Source organism: Ambystoma mexicanum, chromosome 6p (genome assembly GCF_040938575.1).
Source record: "Ambystoma mexicanum isolate Mex_15411 chromosome 6p, UKY_AmexF1_1, whole genome shotgun sequence".
NCBI classification, from domain to species: Eukaryota; Metazoa; Chordata; class Amphibia; order Caudata; family Ambystomatidae; genus Ambystoma; species Ambystoma mexicanum.
Genome location: NC_090935.1, coordinates 1,070,362,288 through 1,070,386,596, shown reverse-complemented (window position 1 = coordinate 1,070,386,596; position 24,309 = coordinate 1,070,362,288). Strand labels below are relative to the sequence as shown.

The 24,309-nt window shown below is 44.6% G+C and overlaps 1 protein-coding gene across 1 annotated transcript in view; it reads right to left on the bottom strand.

Annotated features, from left to right (window-relative positions):
* The window catches only part of LOC138510185 (contactin-associated protein-like 4), a 2,554,874-nt gene that overhangs the window by 1,929,514 nt on the left and 601,051 nt on the right, over positions 1 to 24,309 (bottom strand). The window contains exon 3 of the mRNA XM_069625670.1: positions 5,232 to 5,425. Within this exon, the coding sequence (XP_069481771.1) occupies positions 5,232 to 5,425 (194 nt within the window). The remainder of the gene's footprint in view (positions 1 to 5,231; positions 5,426 to 24,309) is intronic.

Genomic DNA, 24,309 nt, shown 5'->3' with positions numbered 1-24,309 from the left:
TCATAATGTTCTCAATATCCTATTGGGAACTGATGCAGAACTCACCTATGCCTGCAATCAGCCAGGATATATGAATCCGAGTGCTTGTCTCAGACTCCTTCCACCCCCCTGTGAAGTAAATAGTTGCTGGGTAAATTATTAGTATGAAGTGGGAGGAAGGATGGTGGGGGCGGGTGACTGACAGTTTGTGAAGGGATGAGAAGTGGAGAGTTTGGGAGGTAGTGCACATTGAGATACAATCAGTGAGGTAGTGGGAGGCAAGACCATGGGTGGGTTTATAGAGTAGCAGCAGGGCATTAAAGTGATAGTGCTTTTGCATGGAGTCATCTAGCATGGTGATAGGTGGCAGAGGTGGACTTTGTTGAGGGGAGCAAAAGAGTAGAGGTCTAGACAGAAAAGTATTCTTGCACAGTAAACTCGTTTGCTGGTCTCATCGGTGGAGATAGGGGTTTTAGTAGAGTGGTGTCTGGGGTGTGGGTTACAAAGTTGAGTCTGACTGTGATGGAAGTGGTGATGAGTTCATGTCACTGTCAAAAAAGAACCCCACGGTTCACACTCACACTACGGTCCTTTCTGAAGGATTAGAGGACGTGTGCATTGATGTTTAAGTGATGGAAAATAAATGAAAACAATCTTAACTTGGTTGTCTATAATAAGCTGCTAAACTAATTTGCACATTTTATCAGTTGAAAAATGATGTAAAAGCTAAGCAGCCATTTTAAGAAATGTTGCACGGCTCATACTATTTTCCATGCGGACTGACTAGAAATGCCTGCTTCATTTTTGATAATGCTAACTAATCTCTTTTACTTTTCCGCCCAAATGGGACATGTTAATGAGAATTGGCTCCAATTGGGAGTTTTGTTTTGTGCCAAAGACAGATAATTAGGAAGATCATTCATGGTGAACATCGGATCCCTGTTTCCACAGCAGAGCGACTACGCTGTGCTGCAGGCGTCTCAGCAGACATTTCTTTGGCACATTATTTTCATGAGTGGAGACACCGATTTGTATGAATATCATTGTGCCTTTGCTCACTTGTGCTAAAGGAATGAAGTAGTATAAACACACAGTGCCTCACGCAGAACCCAGGGACCACAGACTACAATATGTCAAGTACATAGGAAATACATTGAAAGGTCTAAATATTACTAAGAGAAGTTGGCAATAAGCAGGCCAGCGTGGGCATACCAAATGAATGCATGCTTAATGGTACCATGGGGAGCCCTGAAGAGAAAAAAAATAATGAGGCAACGACTAGACACTGATAGGGAATTCAAGACCAAGGGGGTTATTACGACCCAGGCGGTAACCATGGCGCTAGTAGCGCCATGGTTGCCGCCGGTATTTTACCGTTTGTGCCATGGTGAATGGCGGAATTACGGCCCCATTCCAAGGTTGGTGGGGCGGTAATTCCCCATTCACCATTGGCCCTTCCCCATTCCCATTTTTGCCCCCATAGGGCTCAATGGAAATGGGGAAGGCGGTTGTTACGGTACCGCAAATTGCGGTACCCAAATTACCTCCACAGTCCTTTTGCGGGTCCAATCCTTAGGGACCCGCAAAGGGACCTCGTAATTAGGCGGTAAGGGGTTAACCGCGCCTCCACCTTTTACGGCGCCGTTAACCCCTTACTGCCTGGGTCGTAATGAGGCCCCAAGACTCCAAATGGACATGAGTTTTATACTAATTATGTTCAGTCTCATGCCTTGAAGGTCCTGTAATCAAGCCATTGAAACCCACAATGCCAAAGCATTGGGTAATGTATGGTGTGGCATCTTGGTAGTTGTTGTGCTTGTGTAACAGAGAGGTTATTTTAACTAGCAATGCCAATGTGAGGTGTTAAGACTTGACACAAGTGAGCAAGGAAAATCAGGCAAGGTCCTAACCACAGTTACAGAATTAGAGGTGTTTCCATTGTGCCATTAGACATCATGTAATATTATAAAAAGGACGTTGTAAATGTAAGTATCACTTATTATGAATGTAAATATATAGGTTCAGTACCAAGTACTCCAGTACCAATTTCTCCACTTGTAACTAAGGCAACAATGTTTTTCAAGCTCAATGTAACCAAGAGCGAATTATATCTGCGTATCTAAGATAAATATGTTCATATAAAACAATCTTGGCAACAGCGCCTCGATGCCTGCGGCTGCTTGTGCGCTTTACAAATACAAATAAATAAATAAATAGGCCAGCAATATACTTAGTTAAACCAATTATTACTATATCCAGAAAGTAATGATTACAAAAATAACTGAATCAAAACCAGCATTAGTGTATCCCTTCTGCCATTCCTTAGAATGTGTTACTATTAGCGATACAAACAACAGAAAAAGAAAAAACACCATACGCGGCTATGTGTTTAGCTATTAATTGAGATTGGCCCACAAGTGCTGGGGAGTGTAATAGAACAGTTATTACTGCTCTGTTAGTGTTTTATACACTGTCGATGCATGCGTGGGTTACAAAATACAAGTGTGTAAGTCACAGCCAAGTTGTAAAGATTGCTTGCGAGCGTGGTGCTATTCTGCATGTCTGAAAACAAACAATAATATAGACAAGTGGTATCTGCACCATTGCAGCAGCAGCTGATCCATTGTGCCAGGTTGACAAGGCCTCTCTGTATAAGAGCGTCTGCACCACTTCTCTACCCAGATGTTTTGAACTGCAACTCCCAACATCCCTGGTCAGCATAGTCAGAGGTGAGGGTCCATTGGAGTCTTAATTCAAACCATCTGGCGCCAGATTACAGAAACTTTCCCCTGGTGTGGGTGAAATGTTGTTCTAGATAAATCTGCAAACAGGTATAGTGGTTACAGGCAATATCCACATTCAACAAAGGTTCTGCACATGGCTCTCTCAGTCTCCAGCAGGTCTGAAAGGGCAAAGACCTTATTTACACAAAAGCGTTTTACAATGGCGCACCCCATTGGAAAACACTTTGTAAATCAGGCCTAATATATTTTTATGTAACTTTCTACACCCAGTCCAACATATGTCCTATTATATGAAAGCCTCTGCTGCTTATGCATTTATCTGTTCACAATTCATTGTGACGATGTGTGTTTTCAAAAATGAGGTAGACATGTCACAAAGTCTATGATTAATACATTGTAGTCAAATCTGTGTTAATTAATTCGCAATGGAGGGCTATTATTGAAATCTGACAAGCTTTCTCCACAAGAACTATTTCAGAGTACACACCTGTCTTTCTGTCCAATTGAGCAGCCACGCAGCAACAGCAGCTGATGGATGTCATAGCCACAGAAATGTGATTTCTGCTGTTATTTATGCCACTCTTTTTAATACAAAAAGAAGAAAATGGGCACTATCCTTTCCAACATTAGAAAATATATGTCAACCAATATTCACTTTGAATTTAAAGGAGCACTACAGTGACATGCCAATGACGCAAAGGCAATGATCACAGACAAAAGAGCAAGGAGCTCGCCCGTGGTGCTGTGTGCTCACTAGGTGGTAGCAAGACCCACTCACATGTAAAGAAGAATATATACAAAATACAGCACAACGTAGCTTTGATTCAGTCCTTGAGTACATGCATGCCTTCTTTGACACATACAGGACAGAGACGGGATAAGACCAATGCATGTCGGACTCGTGGGCGTGATCAGGGCATAGTCGGTGGTGTTATGTAAGTAATATAACATAAAGCTGCATCCTCAATATCACATTCACAAACCACAATAACTGCATGTGCCTTCATGTAGTTCAAGGGCATAGAGCTTGCCAATAGGAAACTGCACAACAACGAAGCATGGACATAGGAAACTCCTGTAGCGGCACACATGTAAGTTACTATCTGCAGATGAAACATTGGTTAATTCTGCTGCATTGTGTATGTATGCAAATGTTAGGAGAACAAATACATGTGTGTGGTCTTGTTACCACCTGCTGAGCGCACAGCACCAAAGAGGAGATTGTTTTCTACAAGTTTTATTAAACTCATAACACTTCATACCTCAGTAAATAAAATAACTTTTGAAAAATAATCTATATACTAGAGGATCTATTTCAGGTGAAAAGATTTCTAACTTCATCAAAATAAAAAGCAATACTTACAATTCTCTGTCTGGTAAAGATGGTGTGTTGTGTATTACTTGCAAAACTCTGCCTCTTAAAGTTACAAAAAGTTTATATTACAGAAACGTCAACTGATTAAATTGCATAAATTTCATAGTATGATGTTAATGCATGTCACGCCAACATGCTACACATTCTCCATTTAATGAAGTGCTATGATACAACAATAGGGGATGCACATGCTTGCACGTTTCCACTGAGCCAGAAGACGAGCTCAGCTAGCCCCAAATGGCAAACGGGCACCACATGCTACCTGGCTACGGAGTGCCAGTGTAAGGCATTCTAAGAAACCCAGGGCATGGGAATCAGTCTGCATGTGACTCTAAGTAAGATCTTACTAAGAAACTCCACAAAATATATTTACATCTAATTGTAATTGTAATTGTTTTTTTTGTAAAGCGCTTATACACAAGTGAAGTGCTTCAAAGCGTTTCAAGGCAAGAAGGGAACAAGGGAATACAGTAATTATTCTTATGCCTTGAAGATTCCGAATGATTTAACAACAATAGCTAGCATATTAAGCCAGAGGCATATATACTGTATGGGCCTCATTACGATTTTGGCGATAGCCATGCCGCTATTGGTGGCATGGCTGCTGCCAAAATCGGGTCCGGGCCCGGGTTCCAAGAATGAGGAATTACCGGGCCATTCCGAGTTCGGAGGGCCCGGTAATTTCTCCCTCTGGGAACCCGGACCTGGGTCTTCCCCATTCCCATTACAGCCCCCATAGGGCTGAATGGGAATGGGAGAGGGAGCAAACAACGGGCCAATTACGAGCGGCCCGTTGTTTGCTCCCTCTTCCCCTCACGGGACCCGGTCTGCACATTTGGTGAAACCAGACGTGCAGACCGGGTCCCGCGAGGGGACCTCGTAATCATGTGGTACAGGGGTGACGGCGCCGGCACCTTTATCGGCGATGTTAACCCCTTACCGCCTGACTTGTAATGAGGCCCTATGTGTCTGTAAACATGTCCTGGCTAAAAAAGATCACAAAGTATTGTATTTCCATGTACATATCTTGAACACACCAGTAGTGTGTGCTATACAGCATTGCTTCAGTTATGAAATAAAAACTGCTTGGGTCCTATTGAGAAACCTCTGACCCCATTCAGGGCCTCACTCACCCATATGTTTTCTTCCTGGCGATATTGCTTCCAATTCCTTCCAGTGTCACTGAACATCAAGAGGTAGCTTGTGACCCAGTCCGAGCTTCCATACCTGCCTTGAGTGGCGATGGCTGTAATCTCAGTTCTCTCTCTGAGATCAATCTGGAGCCACTGATATGTATTGGAAGTTAAAGGAGACCATCCACCAGCTTCTGCAGAAGAACAGACAAGGACAGAGTCCATCAAAATATCCATGGAGTTGCACAAACACTTACTTGGAATAATTAGTTGGACAAAAGGCAGCAACATTGTTTTTCATTTCGTCCGAACAATACATGTTATTTTCAAATTAGTATTTGTTTATTTAATAAATTCGCATTTTTATGTATAGATTAAGTTCAAGAAATAGAAAACCTTCTTTGTTTGTTTTGGGAACAAAGATCATTGGTAAATGGAGGATTTTCCTGATCATTTTGACTAATGCATTGAGTGATATGTTGTTGGAGTGAGTTAGGAATAATCGACTGTGTGGGTAAATGAGTAAGTTACCGAACCTGTAAATGTGTGATTGAAGTGTCGGAATTGAAATAATATTAGGCCTCCTATCGCAGCAATTGTATGTGTATTGGCCTATGCCAAGTTGTCTAAAACATCATGCGAATAAAACTCCGCGGCAAGGTCTTGACCTTAGAGAAAGTAATGTAAGTCGCCATCTTGGATTAAGCTGCCATTTTAGGTTCTCTTGTAATGTGGAAGTCACCCTGAACATCAAAATGGAGGCCGAATGACATTCTGAGTAAGATTCTGGCCTTTGTGACCTCCGCACACACGAATAATTAATATGTCTGCAGGCCACTTGTCGGGGTCGCGAACTGAGACCTTGTCCTATTGCTGACCTATGTGTAAATGCCCAACTATATCAGCAAAACTGATCAAAATGCATAAATTATAGGATTGACCTGGAAAGGAACCCTAGGCCCGATCCCAAGAAGGGTTGACCCGCGAGAGGGTTGGCCAAGGGCTGGACAAATCATATAAAAGACCCAAGTATTCTAATGTACGGTCTCTCTTACTAATGCATCGCACCTTCGTTGAAGTTCGTTACGTTACTCTGAGAGCCGAATAGCTATCCGTTTGTTAATTGATTTGGTAACTGTTGTAGCTTTTAAATAAAGCACTTGTATGTTCTTTGTAACCTGTGTTGGTGTGTTTCTTTTTGGGGTTCCCGGCCTCATATTATTTTTATGTTTTCACAGTTGGCGCCCGAATAGGGACCCTCAAGATTGATGCCGGATCATTGAAGGTTGACGCAGACTATCGAACCGGGATCGGACAGCGGGCCCGACCGAACGAGACGCGATACCTCGGCAGCGCTGCACAATCCGATCCTTGGACGATAGTCGTGTGGTCTGACACAGCATCTTGAAGAGGGTCCATTTTTTGAGGCGGGCAGATTTGTCGAAACCACCAAACACAAGGTAAAATTCCTTAGTTAAGTTCTTTGGTAAACCGTACGGTCCTCCTTAGGTTTGGTCAGGTGCAGTCGTGACCCGGCTCTTAATTTAACCCTGACAATTTGAATTTGGCGTATTGTATCTGCAGACACAATTATTGACCAGGTAACACCAATTTTTTGTGAAATGCCTGGGAAATTGTCTAGCTGCTTTAGGGCTCTGTTCCGCAGCAATCGACAATCTTTGGGATTTAGCCGTCCGGCACCACAGGAGGGGTCGCCGGCATGTACTATGTACTGTAAGTATGGCATTGGAAGTATAGTATTTAATGATATTTGGCACAGACAGACCAGACATGCCTCCGAATTTCAGTGGCCAATCAATGGTAGTTTTGAGATCCCCCGTATTGAATACCTAGAATCGGTTTGGCTAAAAAAGAAGGCCAGACCTGCAGCCTTTGATGTTTTGCAGAATTGGAAAAAAGAAGCATTACAGCAGCTTAAAAGTAAGGATAAACATGCACGCCGTCATAAAACAAATGCCGAAAAAGCGTTGTTATATGATAAAGAAAAACATTCAGTGTCAGTTAAAAATATGGATAGGGCTTTTTCACTCGGAATCCAGAAAATGTATCCCTCTAAAGATTTCCATGTTTCTGAGGAATTTATTGAAAAATTGTTAAACGAACACAGGCCTGGTGCCTCTGCGCCACCTCCGTATGATCCTCTCCTGGGTGCTCTGCCCATTCCTGCTGTTGTCCCTACTGTTATTCCTGTTCCCCCTGTACAACCTATTGTTCCTATTCCTCTAGCTGTTGTTCCTCCACCTATCGCACCACCCCTTCCTCCCGCGCCGATAGTTGCACCCTTATTGAATTTTCCCACACCTCCGCTCCCGAGTGGTTCCGTATTGACTGAAGTTGATCAAGGTGCGGGGTCAAAGATTGTCACTCGCAATACTGTTTCTGCAGATAAGAAACGGGAATTGTTTGCATGGGCTAAGCACTGTATGGAGAAAGGGTGATCAAGTTAATGTTTTTTCCACATTATCAAATTTGAATAGTTTTCCCGAGAAAAATGTTTTTATCAAGGTTTGGGGACTCATTTATGTGTGATGTGGGGTAGATTACAAAATTCGATCTCCCACAAGGGGTGAGGGATCTAAATGCTTTAGCACTTTCGAGGGACACAGAGAAGAAAGTACATGGTCATGTTGAAAGATTGTTTGAGTATAGGAGGGACTTTGAAAATTCACGAGATGAGGATGATGAAGACGACAGTATGTATGTGCAGAAACAGTTCCTTCCATGTCGTAGATCGGCACCTGAGGAAGTACGAATTTGTACCAAAGATGCGATTCGATGGATCTCGGATTCATCGATTCCGCCAGATGAAGTATATGACACGTATAGTCAGTATACAGTAGAAATGCAAAGGAAGGTGATTCAGGTAATGGTACAGTACCTGCAGGAAGGATGGGTAAGGAAGAAGGTTAGTTGTCCTATAGAGTTGTTAGGTATTTGTAAAAGGGTTTTTTCGCCCGATACTTCTTCGACTGCCTTAGCGCTCGACCTGGCTCTGTTGCTTAGTAAGCGGTCGGAATTACCTATATCTCAGTTGCCTATGAGAGAGGTTCCTCCGACATTTGTCCCAAAGGTTGAGATCCTTGCTAACGCTGGGACTGGTGCACCCGTTGTGGATATCCCTGCGCATTATGTATCGCAATTTGTTCACGTCCCGTTTTCACGACAGGAAGTGACCACAATTAAACAATCAGTTCCCGATATCAGGAAACACCCGACAGGGTTTTACAAAGAGATAGAGTCCGTTTTGCAGTCCTCTGTGTTCACCTTAAGTGATATTGACTTGCTATTCCCTGTACTCCTACCCGTAGATGTATGGAAGCAGGTGCGGACAATAGACGATGTGTCAGGGTTGGGAGATACGTGGGCTAATATGACTAGGGTTGATGGGGAAAGACCAGCTGGTGAGAAACCACCTCAGGTAATACTCACTTTGCCTGATAGAATTGTTGCAAAATTAAAAACTATAATTCCAGAGAAAAGAATTATTTGGGACAAGCTTACGGCCTGTGTTCAAGGAAAAACTGAAGGCGCCACCGAATTCTTTAATAGATTCGAGCAGGTATTTTCTGACTTCAGTGGACAGGACTTAGGTACAGAGTCTGGGAAAAGGTTGTTTGTGGACAAATTTGTACGTGGATTGTTGCCCGACATCCAGTCAAAGATTATGTCCTCTGAGAGCGCTTGGCAGGCAAAATCTCAATCTGAAGTTTTGCACATGGCTCAGTATTATGAGAACCGTGTTAATAATGAAAAGGAGAAAATAGAGAAAAGGAAAGGAGATCTGAAAACTAAAGTATTATTAAAACAAATTGTTAGAAACCCCAGAGGAGGTACGACACAGACCAGAGGTCAGTATGTCCCAAAAGGAAACGCTCCTTTGGGTTCTGTGAATATTAATCAATGTGCCTATTGCCGCCAGGAAGGTCATTGGCGAGCACAATGCCCCGTCCTTCGACAAAGGTCAAACAAAGCGTTTGGGAGTATGGGTAGACGACCTATAAGTCGCCCTGGAGCAGGGGGCCCTGATAGAGGTCTGTTTTTACAAGATCCTCAGCAACCTTTTTCACGGGAAAATCAGACTTCGAGTGTGGACTCGAGGAACATATTTGATCACCCTTCTGCTGCCTACCTTTCTGAAGAGCTTCCTTCCGACGATACTCTATTTCATTAGGACTGCCCGAAGCAGGGTTTGGAGCCTTCACCTATTCCCGTTAATCAGAAAGGCCCCTACGTTGAATTATTAGTGGGGAATAGGAAACACCAGTTTTTGATAGACACTGGAGCACAGAAGTGCTCCATTGATCATTCCCGGGTTCCAAACATTCCACTGTCAGGGCAAACAAATGTTTCTGTAGGGTTTTCTGGTATACCAATTGTCTGTCCGGTTTCTTTGCCGGTGTCTGTTTCTTTGGGTCCCTTTACGGACCATTGCCCTTTCCTTCTGACTTCGAACTGTGGAGAGAATTTCCTGGGGTTAAATTTGTTAAAGAAATTGAATGCAGTAATTAATTGTTCCTCTGATGGAGTACGACTGACGGTTTCACCACAGCAACTTCCCAATTCTCAGTTTTTGACTCGAGCATTGCCTCCTGAGTTTAGCGTTGTCCCGGAATGTTTATGGGCGGTTGACGACAATGATGTCGGGGTACTACAGATTGAGCCCGTTAAAATAGTTTTGAAACATGGAGTTAAATTACCACGCATTCCGCAGTATAAAATATCAGTTGAGGTCGAGCGTGCTTTGAAGTGCATTGTCTCCGATTTTGTGCATCGTGGGGTGATCGAGGAGATTGCAGGTAGTTTATGTAACAGCCCGATTTTGCCTGTATATAAGAAAGGCGACAATGTAATCCCATACCGGTTCATAATTGATCTTCGTGCTATTAACAGAGTTGTCGCCCCACAATTTCCAATTGTGCCTGATGTAACAACGATACAGACAATGATCCCTGCTACGGCTATTCATTTCAGCGTTGTGGATTTAAAAAATGCTTTCTTTAGCATTCCCATACACAAAGAGAGTAGATATTTTTTTGCGTTCACCTTGGGGGGACGTTCATTTACATTTACTCGGGCACCTCAAGGGTATACTGAAAGTCCAAGCATTTATAGTAGAGCTTTGAAAGAGCAGCTCGACACCCTTGAATTGCCACCTACTTGTACACTGCTTCAGTATGTCGATGATTTGCTTTTGGCTGCAGATTCTGAAAGTGCTTGTAAAGAAGGCACTGTACTGTTGCTTGTTCATCTAGCTAAAAATGGTCATAAAGCTTTGCTCAAAAAAGTTCAATATTGTTGTCAGGAGGTCGCCTATTTAGGCTACCTCCTGTCAAAGGAGGGGAGAAGATTGACACCTGAAAGAATAAAACACATTTCTGGCATGTCTTTTCCAAATACACAGAAGGAAGTCAGAGCCTTCATAGGTATGGCTTCTTACTGTAGGTTGTGGATCCCGAACTTTTCACTAGTGATAAAACCGATGTTCGCTTTGACGAAGAAGGGCATTTCTCTGCCACTGCCATGGAAATCGGAACATCAACGATCATTTGAGCTTCTCAAAACCGCGTTATGCTCTGCACCAGTTCTGGGTACTCCAAATTATGACAAGGCCTTTGTGTTGTTTGTGCATGAATGTGATGGATGTGCTTTGGCTGTGTTAACACAGGAACACGGAGGGAAGAATAGGCCGTGCGGCTACTACTCCTCCGCCCTTGATCCTGTCGCATGCGCTTTGCCAAGATGTTTGCCAGATATCGCTGCTGCTGCCGCGTCTGTGTCACAAATCCTGAAGCACGGTTCCGTGTTGACCCGTCGTGAAGAATATATTTCTTCCTACCAATGTGATTCTCAGGAGTACGAAAGGACAGACTGAGAAACTAATTGATCGGAAGATGGTGTAGAGTCGTTGGGATCGGTAGAGTTGAGCGGACCGCAAACTTCACGATAGATGGAGAATCCAGGTTCCTTTCAACGACTGGAGAATATTACACTGATTAACAATCAAATACACCCCTTTCTGGACAAACGTTTAACAAATAATTAACAGACTAACCTGCAGAAAACGGGTTTTAACCAGAAGTGTTTCATGCAAGAATGTCCTCAATACTGGGGAAATCTGGAGACCATAAGAAGAGAAAATACAATCAGTACCAGATAGTGAGTTGTAGAGAATGGTAAGGAAAGTTAAGTTTCTTACCCTGGTTTCCCTGGAAGTGGTCGTCTCTGGCAAATCTCCTTCTCCTTTTCTGTACGAACTGTGTGATGGTATCTGCCCCCTGTCCGACGAACCAAATAATCCAATGGTGCAAGGAAGTCACTAGTCCAGCAACAACCTATTCCCGCCGGCACGAGGACGCCTAAAAGGTGCTCAGGAAGTCTCTAGTCCAGCACCTAGCCTATTCCCGCCGGCACGAGGACGCCTACAGCACCCTGGAGGAAAGGACAGGGAAGGAATAGGAGGGGAAGAGGAAGGAAGGAAAGAAAGAAGGTAAGAGGTCTCCCAACCTTCAAGGTCCGAAATCAACTTAACCAAACCACTAGGCAAGAATAACCAAAAAACAATCCGAGGTCAAAATACTAGAACAGGTAAGGGCAATCCGTGAGCATATCCAATAAACGTAATCCGAGATCAAAAAAAACACCAAAAATTTCCAAGCGAGAAGAGCCACTGTCAATATGGGATCAGAAGCAGCGAGAAGTGGGCGCCGGATCATTAAGTACCTGAACTACCGGCAACAAGATGGTCACGTGACCCAGTACGTTTTCTATCACGTGGAAGACGCCGCGCCCACTGACGTAACCTCCATGGTAACTTCCACGTGAGGCGTCGGGAACTACGTTCCCGACGAAAATGTCTACCGCGAGTAGAGCGTGGATAATGCAAGCCCGCCTCCTGTCTGATATTCGAACGCGACAGGCGCTTTTGGCTACGAGAAGACAAGAGAACCGAAGGGGTATCACAAGACCTGAAGCGTTTTCTGACAGTATCCTCCCCCAAAGGACCCCCATGCCCCCGTGAGGCCAGAAACTGAGACACCAACAACGGGGCATGCACGTTCTGCTCTGGTTCCCATGTCCGATCTTCCGGACCGTAACCTTTCCAATCCACTAAGAAATACCTGGTACCACGAGAAACCTTAGAATCAAGAATGGAATTGACTTCATACTCCTCTACCCCTTGAACCAATATCGGAGATGGAGAAGCCACTACCCTGGTACTGTCCACACAAGGCTTAACCATGGACACATGAAAGACCGGATGTATCTTCCAAGAGCACGGCAAATCTAACTTGACTACCAATGGACTCAAGACATCCTTTACAACATAAGGACCGACAAAACGTGGCAACAAGCATCGTCGTCCTGGAATGCGTAAATTCTTTGTGGACAACCATACCCGCGAACCTGGAACGTAATTGGGTGCAGGACGGCGATTCCGATCAGCGTACTTCTTTGCCTGCTCTTGAGCTTGTTTCAGATGTTCCAGCACCCTATCACGGACCAGAGACAGATCCTTGATACAAGATTGAACTGCCGGGCAATCCGCAGGTAGTTTCCAATCAAGAGGTAGGGTGCGTGGGTGTTGCCCATATAAGGCATAAAATGGCGATGTTCCCGTAGATGAATGGCTGGAATTATTATAAGCGAATTCCGCTAATGGAAGAACGGCTAACCAGGATTCCTGATGTTGAAGGACGAGACACCTGAGATACTGCTCCATAGTAGCGTTCACCCGCTCTGTTTGACCATCCGTCTGGGGATGGAATGCTGTGGAACACCGTTCATCCACCCCTAATGAGAACATAAGATGCCTCCAGAAACGTGACGTGAACTGGGACCCTCTGTCAGAAACCACAATCTCAGGTAACCCAAAAAACCTGAAGACATGTCGCAAGAACAGCTCCGCCAGCTTAGCAGCTGATGGCAAACCTTGGCAAGGAACAAATAGAGACATTTTAGAAAAGCTGTCAACCACCACCCATATAGTATCAAAACCGTCGATCAAAGGCAACTCCACCACAAAATCCATGGTAATCATCGCCCATGGTCTGGCCGGCACTGGTAATGGCTGTAGTAACCCCATAGGTTTCGCCGAATGGGATTTACATTGGGCACAAATGGCGCAGGTCGAGATATATTGCGAGACGTCTCTTCGCATAGAGGGCCACCAACACCAGCGTTTGAGGAGTTCGAGGGTTTTCTGTGAACCAGGGTGCGCTGCGATAGCAGCGTCATGACATAAGGAAATAGCTGCACACCGGGTATCCTGATCAGGCATAAAGACACGACCCTGGACATAAGGAAGACCATGCAAAATATCCATGTTATATTCTGCCAATTCTGCGGGCTCTTTATCAACCCAGGTCTGGAGCGTTGACTTCAAAGTGGGTTGTAGAACACAACTACAAACCACTTGTGTTGGTAATAACAATGACCCATCCTGTGGACGTGAAACATCATTCCCCAAGCTTCTGGATAGAGCGTCAGCCTTGGAATTTAGAACACCTGGGCGATAAGTCAACGTAAAGTTGTACATAGAAAAGAATTCATGCCAGCGGGCATGTCTCGCAGTGGTGCACGTCAAGGACTGCAAGGCCAACAGGTTTCTGTGGTCAGTAAAGACCTGGACCGGTACTTCCGTACCAAGAAGATGATGTCGCCAGACCATAAATGCGTCCCTAACAGCCAACAATTCCCGTTCAGTTACGGTATAATTGCGCTCATAGGGCGTTAACTTGCGTGAATGATAGGCGACTGGATGTAATTCCCCAGTATCAGCGCATGTCTGGGACAGGATAGCTCCTACCGCAATATCCGATGCATCAGCTTCGACGACGAAAGGACGTTTGACATTTGGATGCAGCAAAACAGGAGCTGTAGTGAATGCGGCCTTTAAAGACTCAAACGCTATTTGGGCGTTATCGTTCCATAAATAAGGTTTCTTGTTACTGGTCAATTCGGTGAGGGGTGCAGCAATAGAAGAGAACTGTCTAATGAACCGCCTGTAAAAGTTAGAAAACCCCAGAAACGATTGCAACTCTTTCCTTGAAGTTGGTACAGGCCAGTTTAAGACCGCTTTTACCTTACTACTACTCATCTGCACTCCTTTGTTGGTGATGTCATATCCAAGGAACTCGACCTGATTTGCATGGAATACACATTTTTCTAACTTGACAAAAAGGTGATGCTCCCGCAAGCGTTGTAAGACTTCTGAAACATGACGTACATGATCTTCCATAGATGGAGAATAGATGAGTATATCATCTAGATAGATGATAACGAACCTGTCGATCATGTCACGCAGAACGTCGTTGATGAAATTCTGGAATGTGGCCGGGGCATTGCAAAGCCCGAATGGCATCACCAAATACTCGAATAGGCCATATCGGGTCTTGAAGGCGGTTTTCCATTCATCCCCTCGACGAATCCGGACCAAGTTGTAAGCACCCCTTAGATCCAATTTGGTGAAGAATTCTGAAGACCCTAACTGATCCAGTAAGACAGAAATCAGCGGAATCGGGTACTGATTTCGGATAGTACCTGCATTGAGCTCCCGATAATCAATACAAGGTCTTAAGTCACCCTCCTTCTTGGGTACAAAGAATAGCGGTGAAGCAAATGGAGAGTGAGAAGGCCGAATAAAACCTAACTCAAGGGCTTTATCCAAATATTCCTTAAGGACGACTTCTTCCTTTTGGGTAAGGGAATAAATACGTCCCGATGGTGTCTTAACATCTGGTTTGAGAACAATTGGGCAATCGTAGGGCCGATGAGGCGGCAGAATCTCCGCTTTCCCTTTGTCAAAAACATCCTTATAACTTGTGTATTCGACAGGCAATACGGTGTTAACAACTGCTCCAATGGTAACCACAGAGTTCAACAAAGCCCGACTAGGAGCTTCAGGTGCTTCATACATAGACTCTACTGAATTGCATGATCGAAGACATTGCTGAGAACTGAAAGCGATAGCCCCGGTCTCCCAGTTAATGACCGGATTATGAAGCTTGAGCCATGGTAAACCCAGGATTAGTTTATATTGCGGTGCCATAATGACGTCAAATGTGATGGTTTCCGAATGCTCAACACCAATGGTTAACAGTAACGGAATGGTATGTTCAGTAACAAGCCCAGAAAGAAGGGTTGATCCGTCAACGGCATTGACTACCTCAGGAACACTCTTTGACAATAAGGGAATACCCCATTTCCGAACATATTGGGCATCAATGTAGTTACCAGTTGCCCCAGAGTCAAGAACAGCTGCAGAACTCCAAGGCGTGACCTGGTCATAACTCAACATAACGTCAATATAGAAGGGTGTGGACAACAAGGAACCCTGCATGGAAGAGCTCGGCGTAGGGGTTCCTTCTACGACCGGGCCTTGGCGTTTCCCGACTTGCGGGGTCTCTTTGGGCATGCACTGAGTAGATGATTAGCGGAACCGCAATAAAAGCACAAATTGTTCCGTCTGCGATGTTCTCTTTCTTCCGATGTTAACGGGCCCCTTACTGCCCCGATTTGCATAGGTTCATCACCGCCAGAAACAGGAATTGGGGAAACGGTAGTATTGACCGGAATTACTCTCTTCTCCCCTTTTCTTTCGGCGCGTCGGGCATCAATCTGAAGTACTAGGTCCAAGAAATCAGGAAAGGACGTAGGAACCACCGGAACCGTGGCTATAGTATCTTTCAATGAGTCCGACAATCCTTTATAAAATAGGGCTGCCTTTTTATCTTCCGGCCAACCAGTTTCAGCAACCAACTGATTAAACTTAGCCAAATATGACAACAAAGGAGTATCCCCCTGACGGAGATTTAACAATTCCAGATCCGTGGCTTGAGTCTTGTAGCGAGTATCAAACACCCTAGTCATAGCACTGATCAATGCATCGCAGTCGAACAATAGCGGACTGCCTTGTTCTAACAAAGGATTAGCCCAAACAGCGGCCATACCACCGAGGTTTGATAAGACAAAGGCAGCTTTTGTAGTCGCATCAGGAAACGAGGTAGGCCGACACAAGAAATGCAACCTGCATTGGTTAATGAAAGTCCGAAAGGATTTAGGATCCCCAGTAAACCTTTCTGGGGGAGCAAGCGGGAACTGAGCGGCCATGTACACATGCGTAGAATCAGATCTGACTGAAGGCCCTGCCTGACCTGAAGTGGAAGCGGAGGCCAAAGATGGTGATCCTGTAACCACTTCCCTGATACCAGCTTGCATTTCGTCAATGCGCCGGTGGGTGTCAGCCTGGGCCGCCGTCATATCGGCACGTAGGTCGGCCACCAACTGAACCAAAACGGCCAACGGGTCATTCGCGGCATCCATGATAAGGCTTCTGATTCTGTCACAAATCCTGAAGCACGGTTCCGTGTTGACCCGTCGTGAAGAATATATTTCTTCCTACCAATGTGATTCTCAGGAGTACGAAAGGACAGACTGAGAAACTAATTGATCGGAAGATGGTGTAGAGTCGTTGGGATCGGTAGAGTTGAGCGGACCGCAAACTTCACGATAGATGGAGAATCCAGGTTCCTTTCAACGACTGGAGAATATTACACTGATTAACAATCAAATACACCCCTTTCTGGACAAACGTTTAACAAATAATTAACAGACTAACCTGCAGAAAACGGGTTTTAACCAGAAGTGTTTCATGCAAGAATGTCCTCAATACTGGGGAAATCTGGAGACCATAAGAAGAGAAAATACAATCAGTACCAGATAGTGAGTTGTAGAGAATGGTAAGGAAAGTTAGGTTTCTTACCCTGGTTTCCCTGGAAGTGGTCGTCTCTGGCAAATCTCCTTCTCCTTTTCTGTACGAACTGTGTGATGGTATCTGCCCCCTGTCCGACGAACCAAATAATCCAATGGTGCAAGGAAGTCACTAGTCCAGCAACAACCTATTCCCGCCGGCACGAGGACGCCTAAAAGGTGCTCAGGAAGTCTCTAGTCCAGCACCTAGCCTATTCCCGCCGGCACGAGGACGCCTACAGCACCCTGGAGGAAAGGACAGGGAAGGAATAGGAGGGGAAGAGGAAGGAAGGAAAGAAAGAAGGTAAGAGGTCTCCCAACCTTCAAGGTCCGAAATCAACTTAACCAAACCACTAGGCAAGAATAACCAAAAAACAATCCGAGGTCAAAATACTAGAACAGGTAAGGGCAATCCGTGAGCATATCCAATAAACGTAATCCGAGATCAAAAAAAACACCAAAAATTTCCAAGCGAGAAGAGCCACTGTCAATATGGGATCAGAAGCAGCGAGAAGTGGGCGCCGGATCATTAAGTACCTGAACTACCGGCAACAAGATGGTCACGTGACCCAGTACGTTTTCTATCACGTGGAAGACGCCGCGCCCACTGACGTAACCTCCATGGTAACTTCCACGTGAGGCGTCGGGAACTACGTTCCCGACGAAAATGTCTACCGCGAGTAGAGCGTGGATAATGCAAGCCCGCCTCCTGTCTGATATTCGAACGCGACAGGCGCTTTTGGCTACGAGAAGACAAGAGAACCGAAGGGGTATCACAAGACCTGAAGCGTTTTCTGACAGTCTGTAAAACAGAGTGAGGGAATGGTCCTAGGCCATGATTTGATTTTGATGGTACCTCACTCTATAGATATCCTATTGAACAAAACCCAAACGCAACACCTCACCTCTGCACGGCTAACAAGGTATGAATTAATTCTGTTTGCCCCTCACATTCAAATTAAGAGGTGTTGTGTTCTTAATCCGGCTGAACTCCTACCTTTCCCGCAAAATACTGTTTGCGGTGACGAAGAATTACATGACTGCCTGTATACCACTGAACAGGAAACGAAGGGCAGGATAGATCTTATAGATACTCCTTTGGACAATGCAGAAGGGGAGCTGTTTTGTGATGGCTCCTGCTTCAAACTTCCAGATGGTACATCTACAGCTGCTTACGCAGTTACTACGTTGAGTACAGTTGTTGAAATGAAGAGAATTTCGTATAACTCCACGCAGGCTGCAGAGATTATAGCGTTGACCCGAGCTTGTGAAATCTCCAAAGGGCGTATAGTAAACATATATACTGATAGCCAGTACGCCTTTGGGGTGGCTCACAACTTTGGGAGGCTCTGGTCGGAAAGAGGGTTCCTAACCTCACATGGGACCAAGATCCAGCATGGTCCCCTGATAGTGCAATTGCTCTCGGCACTCTCACTCCCTAGGCAGTTAGCGATCATGAAATGTGCAGCACATCGTAAGGTCATAGATGATGTGGGAAAAGGGAACGCTTTCGCTGACCAGATAGCCAGGCAAACGGCCACAGACATTATCGCAGACATGTATGCTCTAAGGGAAACAAAAGATGCCTATGTAATGGATGAGGGTATTGGGTCTGTGCAAGATATTCAAACTGATGCCACAGTAGAAGAGTCTAAAAGGTGGGCCGAAGGAGTGGGGAAACTGGATGATGATGGGTGTTGGGTGGATACATCTGAAGGAAAATGGTTGCTCCCTGATTCATATGTGCTGGCAATGGTTACGATGGCACACGGTCCTACGCATGTGTGTGCCCAGCAGATCACGAAAATGTTAGAACAAGTTTGGGTGAATGACAAAATTCTGAAGACTGCACAACGATATGTTCAGAATTGTATGATTTGCTTACAGCACAATGTGGGGAAGGGGACAGTAACTCCAAGGGGAAGCTTTGGGCCCCCTTCTGTTCCCTTCGAGGTCATTCACTTTGATTTTATTGAGATGGAACGGTGCAACAATGTTCTTGTGATTATTTGTGCTTTTAGTAAATGGGTCGAGGCTTTCCCCGTTAAAGATGCTACTGCCATGACCACTGCAAAGACTATGGAAAAAGAATTCTTTCCACGATTTGGGCTCCCAAGGGTAATTTGGTCGGACAATGGTCCCCATTTTGTTGCAGCAGTAATTTTGCAGATATGCACAGCGTTACATATTGAGAAACGATTTCACTCAGCTAGACATCCTCAAAGTGCTGGGTTGGTAGAGAGACATAATGGTATCTTAAAGAATAAGCTTGCAAAAACATGTGCCGATACCAAATTGAAATGGCCAGATGCCTTACCTATTGTATTATTAGCCATGCGTACTACACCTCAAACCAAGACTGGGCTTTCTCCATTCGAGGTAGTGATGGGGAGACCTCCTAACATTTGGGGTCTCCCAAAGCCTAAAGCCCTGAGGGAGGTGGAAAATGGATTGCTTGTAGACTACTGCAACCAGTTGACTAAAAACCTGTATTTCATTTATCACCAGGTTTACTCAGCTTTACCTGTATGGTTCACAGGCCCAGGACACGATATTCTGCCTGGAAGTTGGGTCCTAGTGAAGGCCTACGAAAGGTCTTCCTGTCTCGCTCCTCGCTGGAGGGGACCCTACCAGGTGCTGTTGGTCACCCGGACAGCAGTGTGGGTGGCTGGGAAAAAACATTGGATCCACGCGACGCATGTCAAGAAACTTCCTCACCCGACGCCACACGTTACAGAAGAAGCAGAACCCCTTGCTGATGCTAAAATCTCTGATCTTGGAGTAGCAAACAGCGCTGTGAGTGCGTCAGAGAATTTCTCTAGCCCGCGGAGCTTGGGGAACAGTCCATTTCGTCTCCGCACTCTTTTGAAAAGTCACTTCCGGAAAACACTGTCTCTAGTTCTGCGACTTCCATCGCCTCCGATACGTCGCTTCCCTCAGGAAGTGATGACACCTTATTTTCGGATCAAACAGTTTTGGGTACCACCAGGTACGACCTTCGACGAAGAAAATAGAACTACGGCACGGGTCTTTCCGTGCATTTGGAAAGGAGAAGTGAATGAAAGTTTTCTCTTGTAAAAGAAAGTTCCTGTCGAACAAAAGGAAAAAAAAGGGATTCTGCTGGCTAGGGTTGGGAAGGACTAAGAAGTCGCGCGACCGTAGTGTCGCCAGCAACAAACATTGGGGTCGTCGATTGAGAAACTGCAATGCCTGCCACCTCCACCGCTGCTCTCTGCACTGGACTTGTAAATAGGGGGGTGACCAACTCGGACAACGAACAATGTGCCTGGGCCCCGAAAACGTATTGCTGTGTTGTGTTAATAATAATTGGTATGTGTGTGATTACTGCTGTAGGACTTTGGTACTTCGAAGAAATTTACCCTCTAAAACCTCTACTGCCAATTGAGATTGTACCTACTGCTTTGACTCCCTCTGTACACCTTCACACTCTGTCACCTAGAGACTCCCAGCATAGACAAAAGTATCATAATAACACTTTAATGATAGTAATGAATGCAACGCATACCATTTGTAATAAGAGTAATTGTTGGATTTGCACTCATTTACCGCAACATGGGAACAAGGGGCTAGGATGGTATATTCACCCTTTACCTTTAACGACTGCTTGCTATGCCTCTCTTAGAGCACTATTCTTTGGCCGTTGGAATGATAGCATCTCAGGGAACTTTGATGGAACTAATTTAAATGATTTTGAGAAACGTGAATTAACTCCCCTGGGATGCTCACTTTTTGCAAATAGAAGTAAACCTAATGTTGCTTCTATTAGGCCGTCTGATAAACTATCTCTTCCCTTTCAAACTCTAATTTCCTTTAAAATGGCTCAGATAGGCAATAAGGACGCCGTGCCTCCTTCCTACTCTATTAATCATAGCCCTGATTCAGTACCCTTTTGTGTACAAAGAAATGGCACTCGGCCAATGGGAGATTTTGAAGGTTGTATGAACATTGTAAATTTGACTGGAGAGAACAGGCCTCTGTATGTAGGGGGGCCTGTTTATTTGTTTGTGGTAGTTCAGCATTTCCCTGGTTGCCCAAGGATTGGCAAGGAAACTGTTATTTAGGAATCCTGCTACCTGGGGTATTTGTAGCTAGTACATCGGAGGTTTCTAAGGCTCGCACATGACGGGACGAGAACGGAGATACCCCTGGGCAAGTATTGGGAGATATAGCAAAATCAGTTGTGCCCTTTTGGGGACAGATAGCAAACTCTGAAAACATTAGGGGACTAGCAAGAGTACTGGAGAGAACCATCAACCGGACCACGGATATACTCTACAATATGACACTAGAACAAAAGGCAATAAGATTGGTAGCACTCCAAAATCGGATGGCATTAGATGTCTTTCTGGCAGAACGTGGTGGAGTATGCAAATTAGTGGGGTCCGTTTGTTGTGTTTTCGTACCAGATTCCTCGCTGACAATTTTTAAAGCAATACAGAACTTGCATATCCTTAATTCTGAAGTGCATGTTCCTGTAGGAGATTGGAATATTAGCGCCTGATCTTGGGGTTGGAAGGTGCTTTCTGTCATTCTGGTTATTTTAGGGATCCTGCTATTCCTTTGTTGCTGTTTTCAATGCCTACCTAGTATGTGTGTAATGCTAGGGTGATGTTGTGCTCAAGCAGTGAGCACAGTAGGGCACAGAATGTATGCCCCAGATACAGCATCTAAAGAGTTTGTGTTACAAGAGGTTCTGATGAACGACCTAATGGCTTTAGACATTACAGACAATGATTCAGGATGTATGGACGACAATGCATGGAGTTATTTGCAAAAGTATTAGAAATGATATTAGCACTTGGCATAGGCCAAAAGGAGGGCCTGTCGGAATTGAAATAATATTAGGCCTCCTATCGCAGCAATTGTATGTGTATTTGCCTATGCCAAGTTGTCTAAAACATCATGCGAATAAAACTCTGCAGCAAAGTCTTGACCTTAGAGAAAGTAATGTAAGTCGCCATCTTGGATTAAGCCGCCATTTTAGGTTCTCTTGTAATGTGGAAGTCACCCTGAACATCAAAATGGAGGCCGAATGACATTCTGAGTAAGATTCTGGCCGTTGTGACCTCCGCACACACGAATAATTAATATGCCTGCAGGCCACTTGTTGGGGTCGCGAACTGAGACCTTGTCCTATTGCTGACCTATGTGTAAATGCCCAACTATATCAGCGAAACTGATCAAAATGCATAAATTATAGGATTGACCTGGCAAGGAACCCTAGGCCCGATCCCAAGAATGGTTAACCCGCGAGAGGGTTGGCCAAGGGCTGGACAAATCATATAAAAGACCAAAGTATTCTAATGTACGGTCTCTCTTACTAATGCATCGAACCTTCGTTGAAGTTCGTTACGTTACTCTGAGAGCCGAATAGCTATCCGTTTGTCAATTGACTTGGTAACTGTTGTAGCTTTTAAATAAAGCACTTGTATGTTCTTTGTAACCTGTGTTGGTGTGTTTCTTTTTGGGCTTCCCGGCCTCATATTATTTTTATGTTTTCACAGACGAATGTAGAGACATGTATGAAAGGAGTTGGGCAAGATACAAGAGATGAACCGAGGAACATAGGGCAGGGCTGATGGGAGTGGGTGGTGGTGCAAGTAGTTAAACTGAGCTGTGTTAAAGTCTATTAAAAAAAAAATCATTATTTGCACAATTGTCCTCTTCTGTTCAAGGATTTCTTGCTAACCCAGGAAAAGTAATAGCATTATTCCTTTAGATACGTTAAAAATAGCGCACGTCAACAATATTTGAAATATTGGCCAAAACACAATAGATCCTTTGCCCACATACTTGACCTGTTTCCAGCACCGGATTAAACCATGTGGAGGCACCTAGGCAATCGAACATTCGAGGCTGCCCGCGCGAATGCTAACGCGGTGCAGGCTGTTGCACAGCAGTGCTTGAATGCCTCTGCCTTCCCGGGGCCCCTTAAAGAAGTGAGGCTCATAGGCCGGTGCCTACTTGGCCTAATGGATAATCCGGCTTATACCTGTTGCTTCAGCGAGTGACGGTTGATTGACGTATTTGTTTTATTCCACTGCAGCAGCCTCGATAGAAACTAAAGCTACCGCTCTAGATGATTAGGATGTTTTAGGTTATTCTCTTTCTTTTGTTTAACCCTTCTTTACCCATATACATATACTAAAAAGATAGACAACACAGTGTGAAAGCGTATGTGTGCTTGGGGAGACAATTAGCTTCACAACTAGGTGGCCAAGTGGATATTCTGCAGCCTGTTTTACAATACTGGACAGGTGTTGGTAATCCATCCTGGGTTCAAATTCAGCCAGGAATCAAACACCACACGCTTGGAGCCCCGTGACGTCTAGTGGTAATAACAGTTCCCCTCTATACAAACCGTCACCTTTCTTAAATACAGCAATATGAAAATATGCTCATTATTGAGACATGCACTACTGTTTTTAGCACATGTTGGGATTTCCTGTCGTGTGCAGTCACCTATGCTTCTGGTTTTCCATTGGCTCGCGTGGCGTGTGACTAGCACGTTACTGACTCTTCACCGGTGTATTGTATGCAGTAGCTTTCATGTGAATTTTGTGTTTGGTTTCTGTGGACCACGGAAACTCCCTTACAACTTGCTTTGTACATTACATTCTGATGGATTCACTTACCGTGGCAATTCAAATTTTTCGTGAAGCTCTGCAAATTCTCTTTTTGAAATGTTTTTCATTTTAATGTCGGGCTCAGCTGGGATTCTATGGAAGGAGCATTCCACCTGGTGTGAAGATGTTAACATTTTTCAGAGTGCCCGATACTATCTTTGCCCACATGCAAGGTCTTCATACATTTTCACATGGGTGATTGCTCTTTGCCATGGATAAAACATTTAAATCACTCCAGATCAAGGCACCATATGTTGATGACTGTACTTAAGTTGGCACTCTGAGAAATATCAACCGTAAGACGTTTATGCACCTTTTGTGCCCCTCTGCTTCCCATCCTACACCATTTAAAGGGTCAGCTTTAAATACAGCTATTGGGTGTGCATTGCAATTATGCTGCTTTATATGCTGATCCTACCACACCAGCAATTCCTAAAATCATAAACACTGAGATCAGTGCAAATACAAAAGAACACTGGGTGTTTCGTTGCAGAGATCCAGCAATCTATTGTCGTTGTTTGGATTTCCCTCACAATACCTGCCATCTACTACCACATCAATACAAGTGTTTCCACTAAAGAGGAGAATTTCATTTAATTTCATTTCAATTTAGAATGAGAATGAATAGGTATCGTACAGTAGAGCATAAAGAAGCAGGTGGG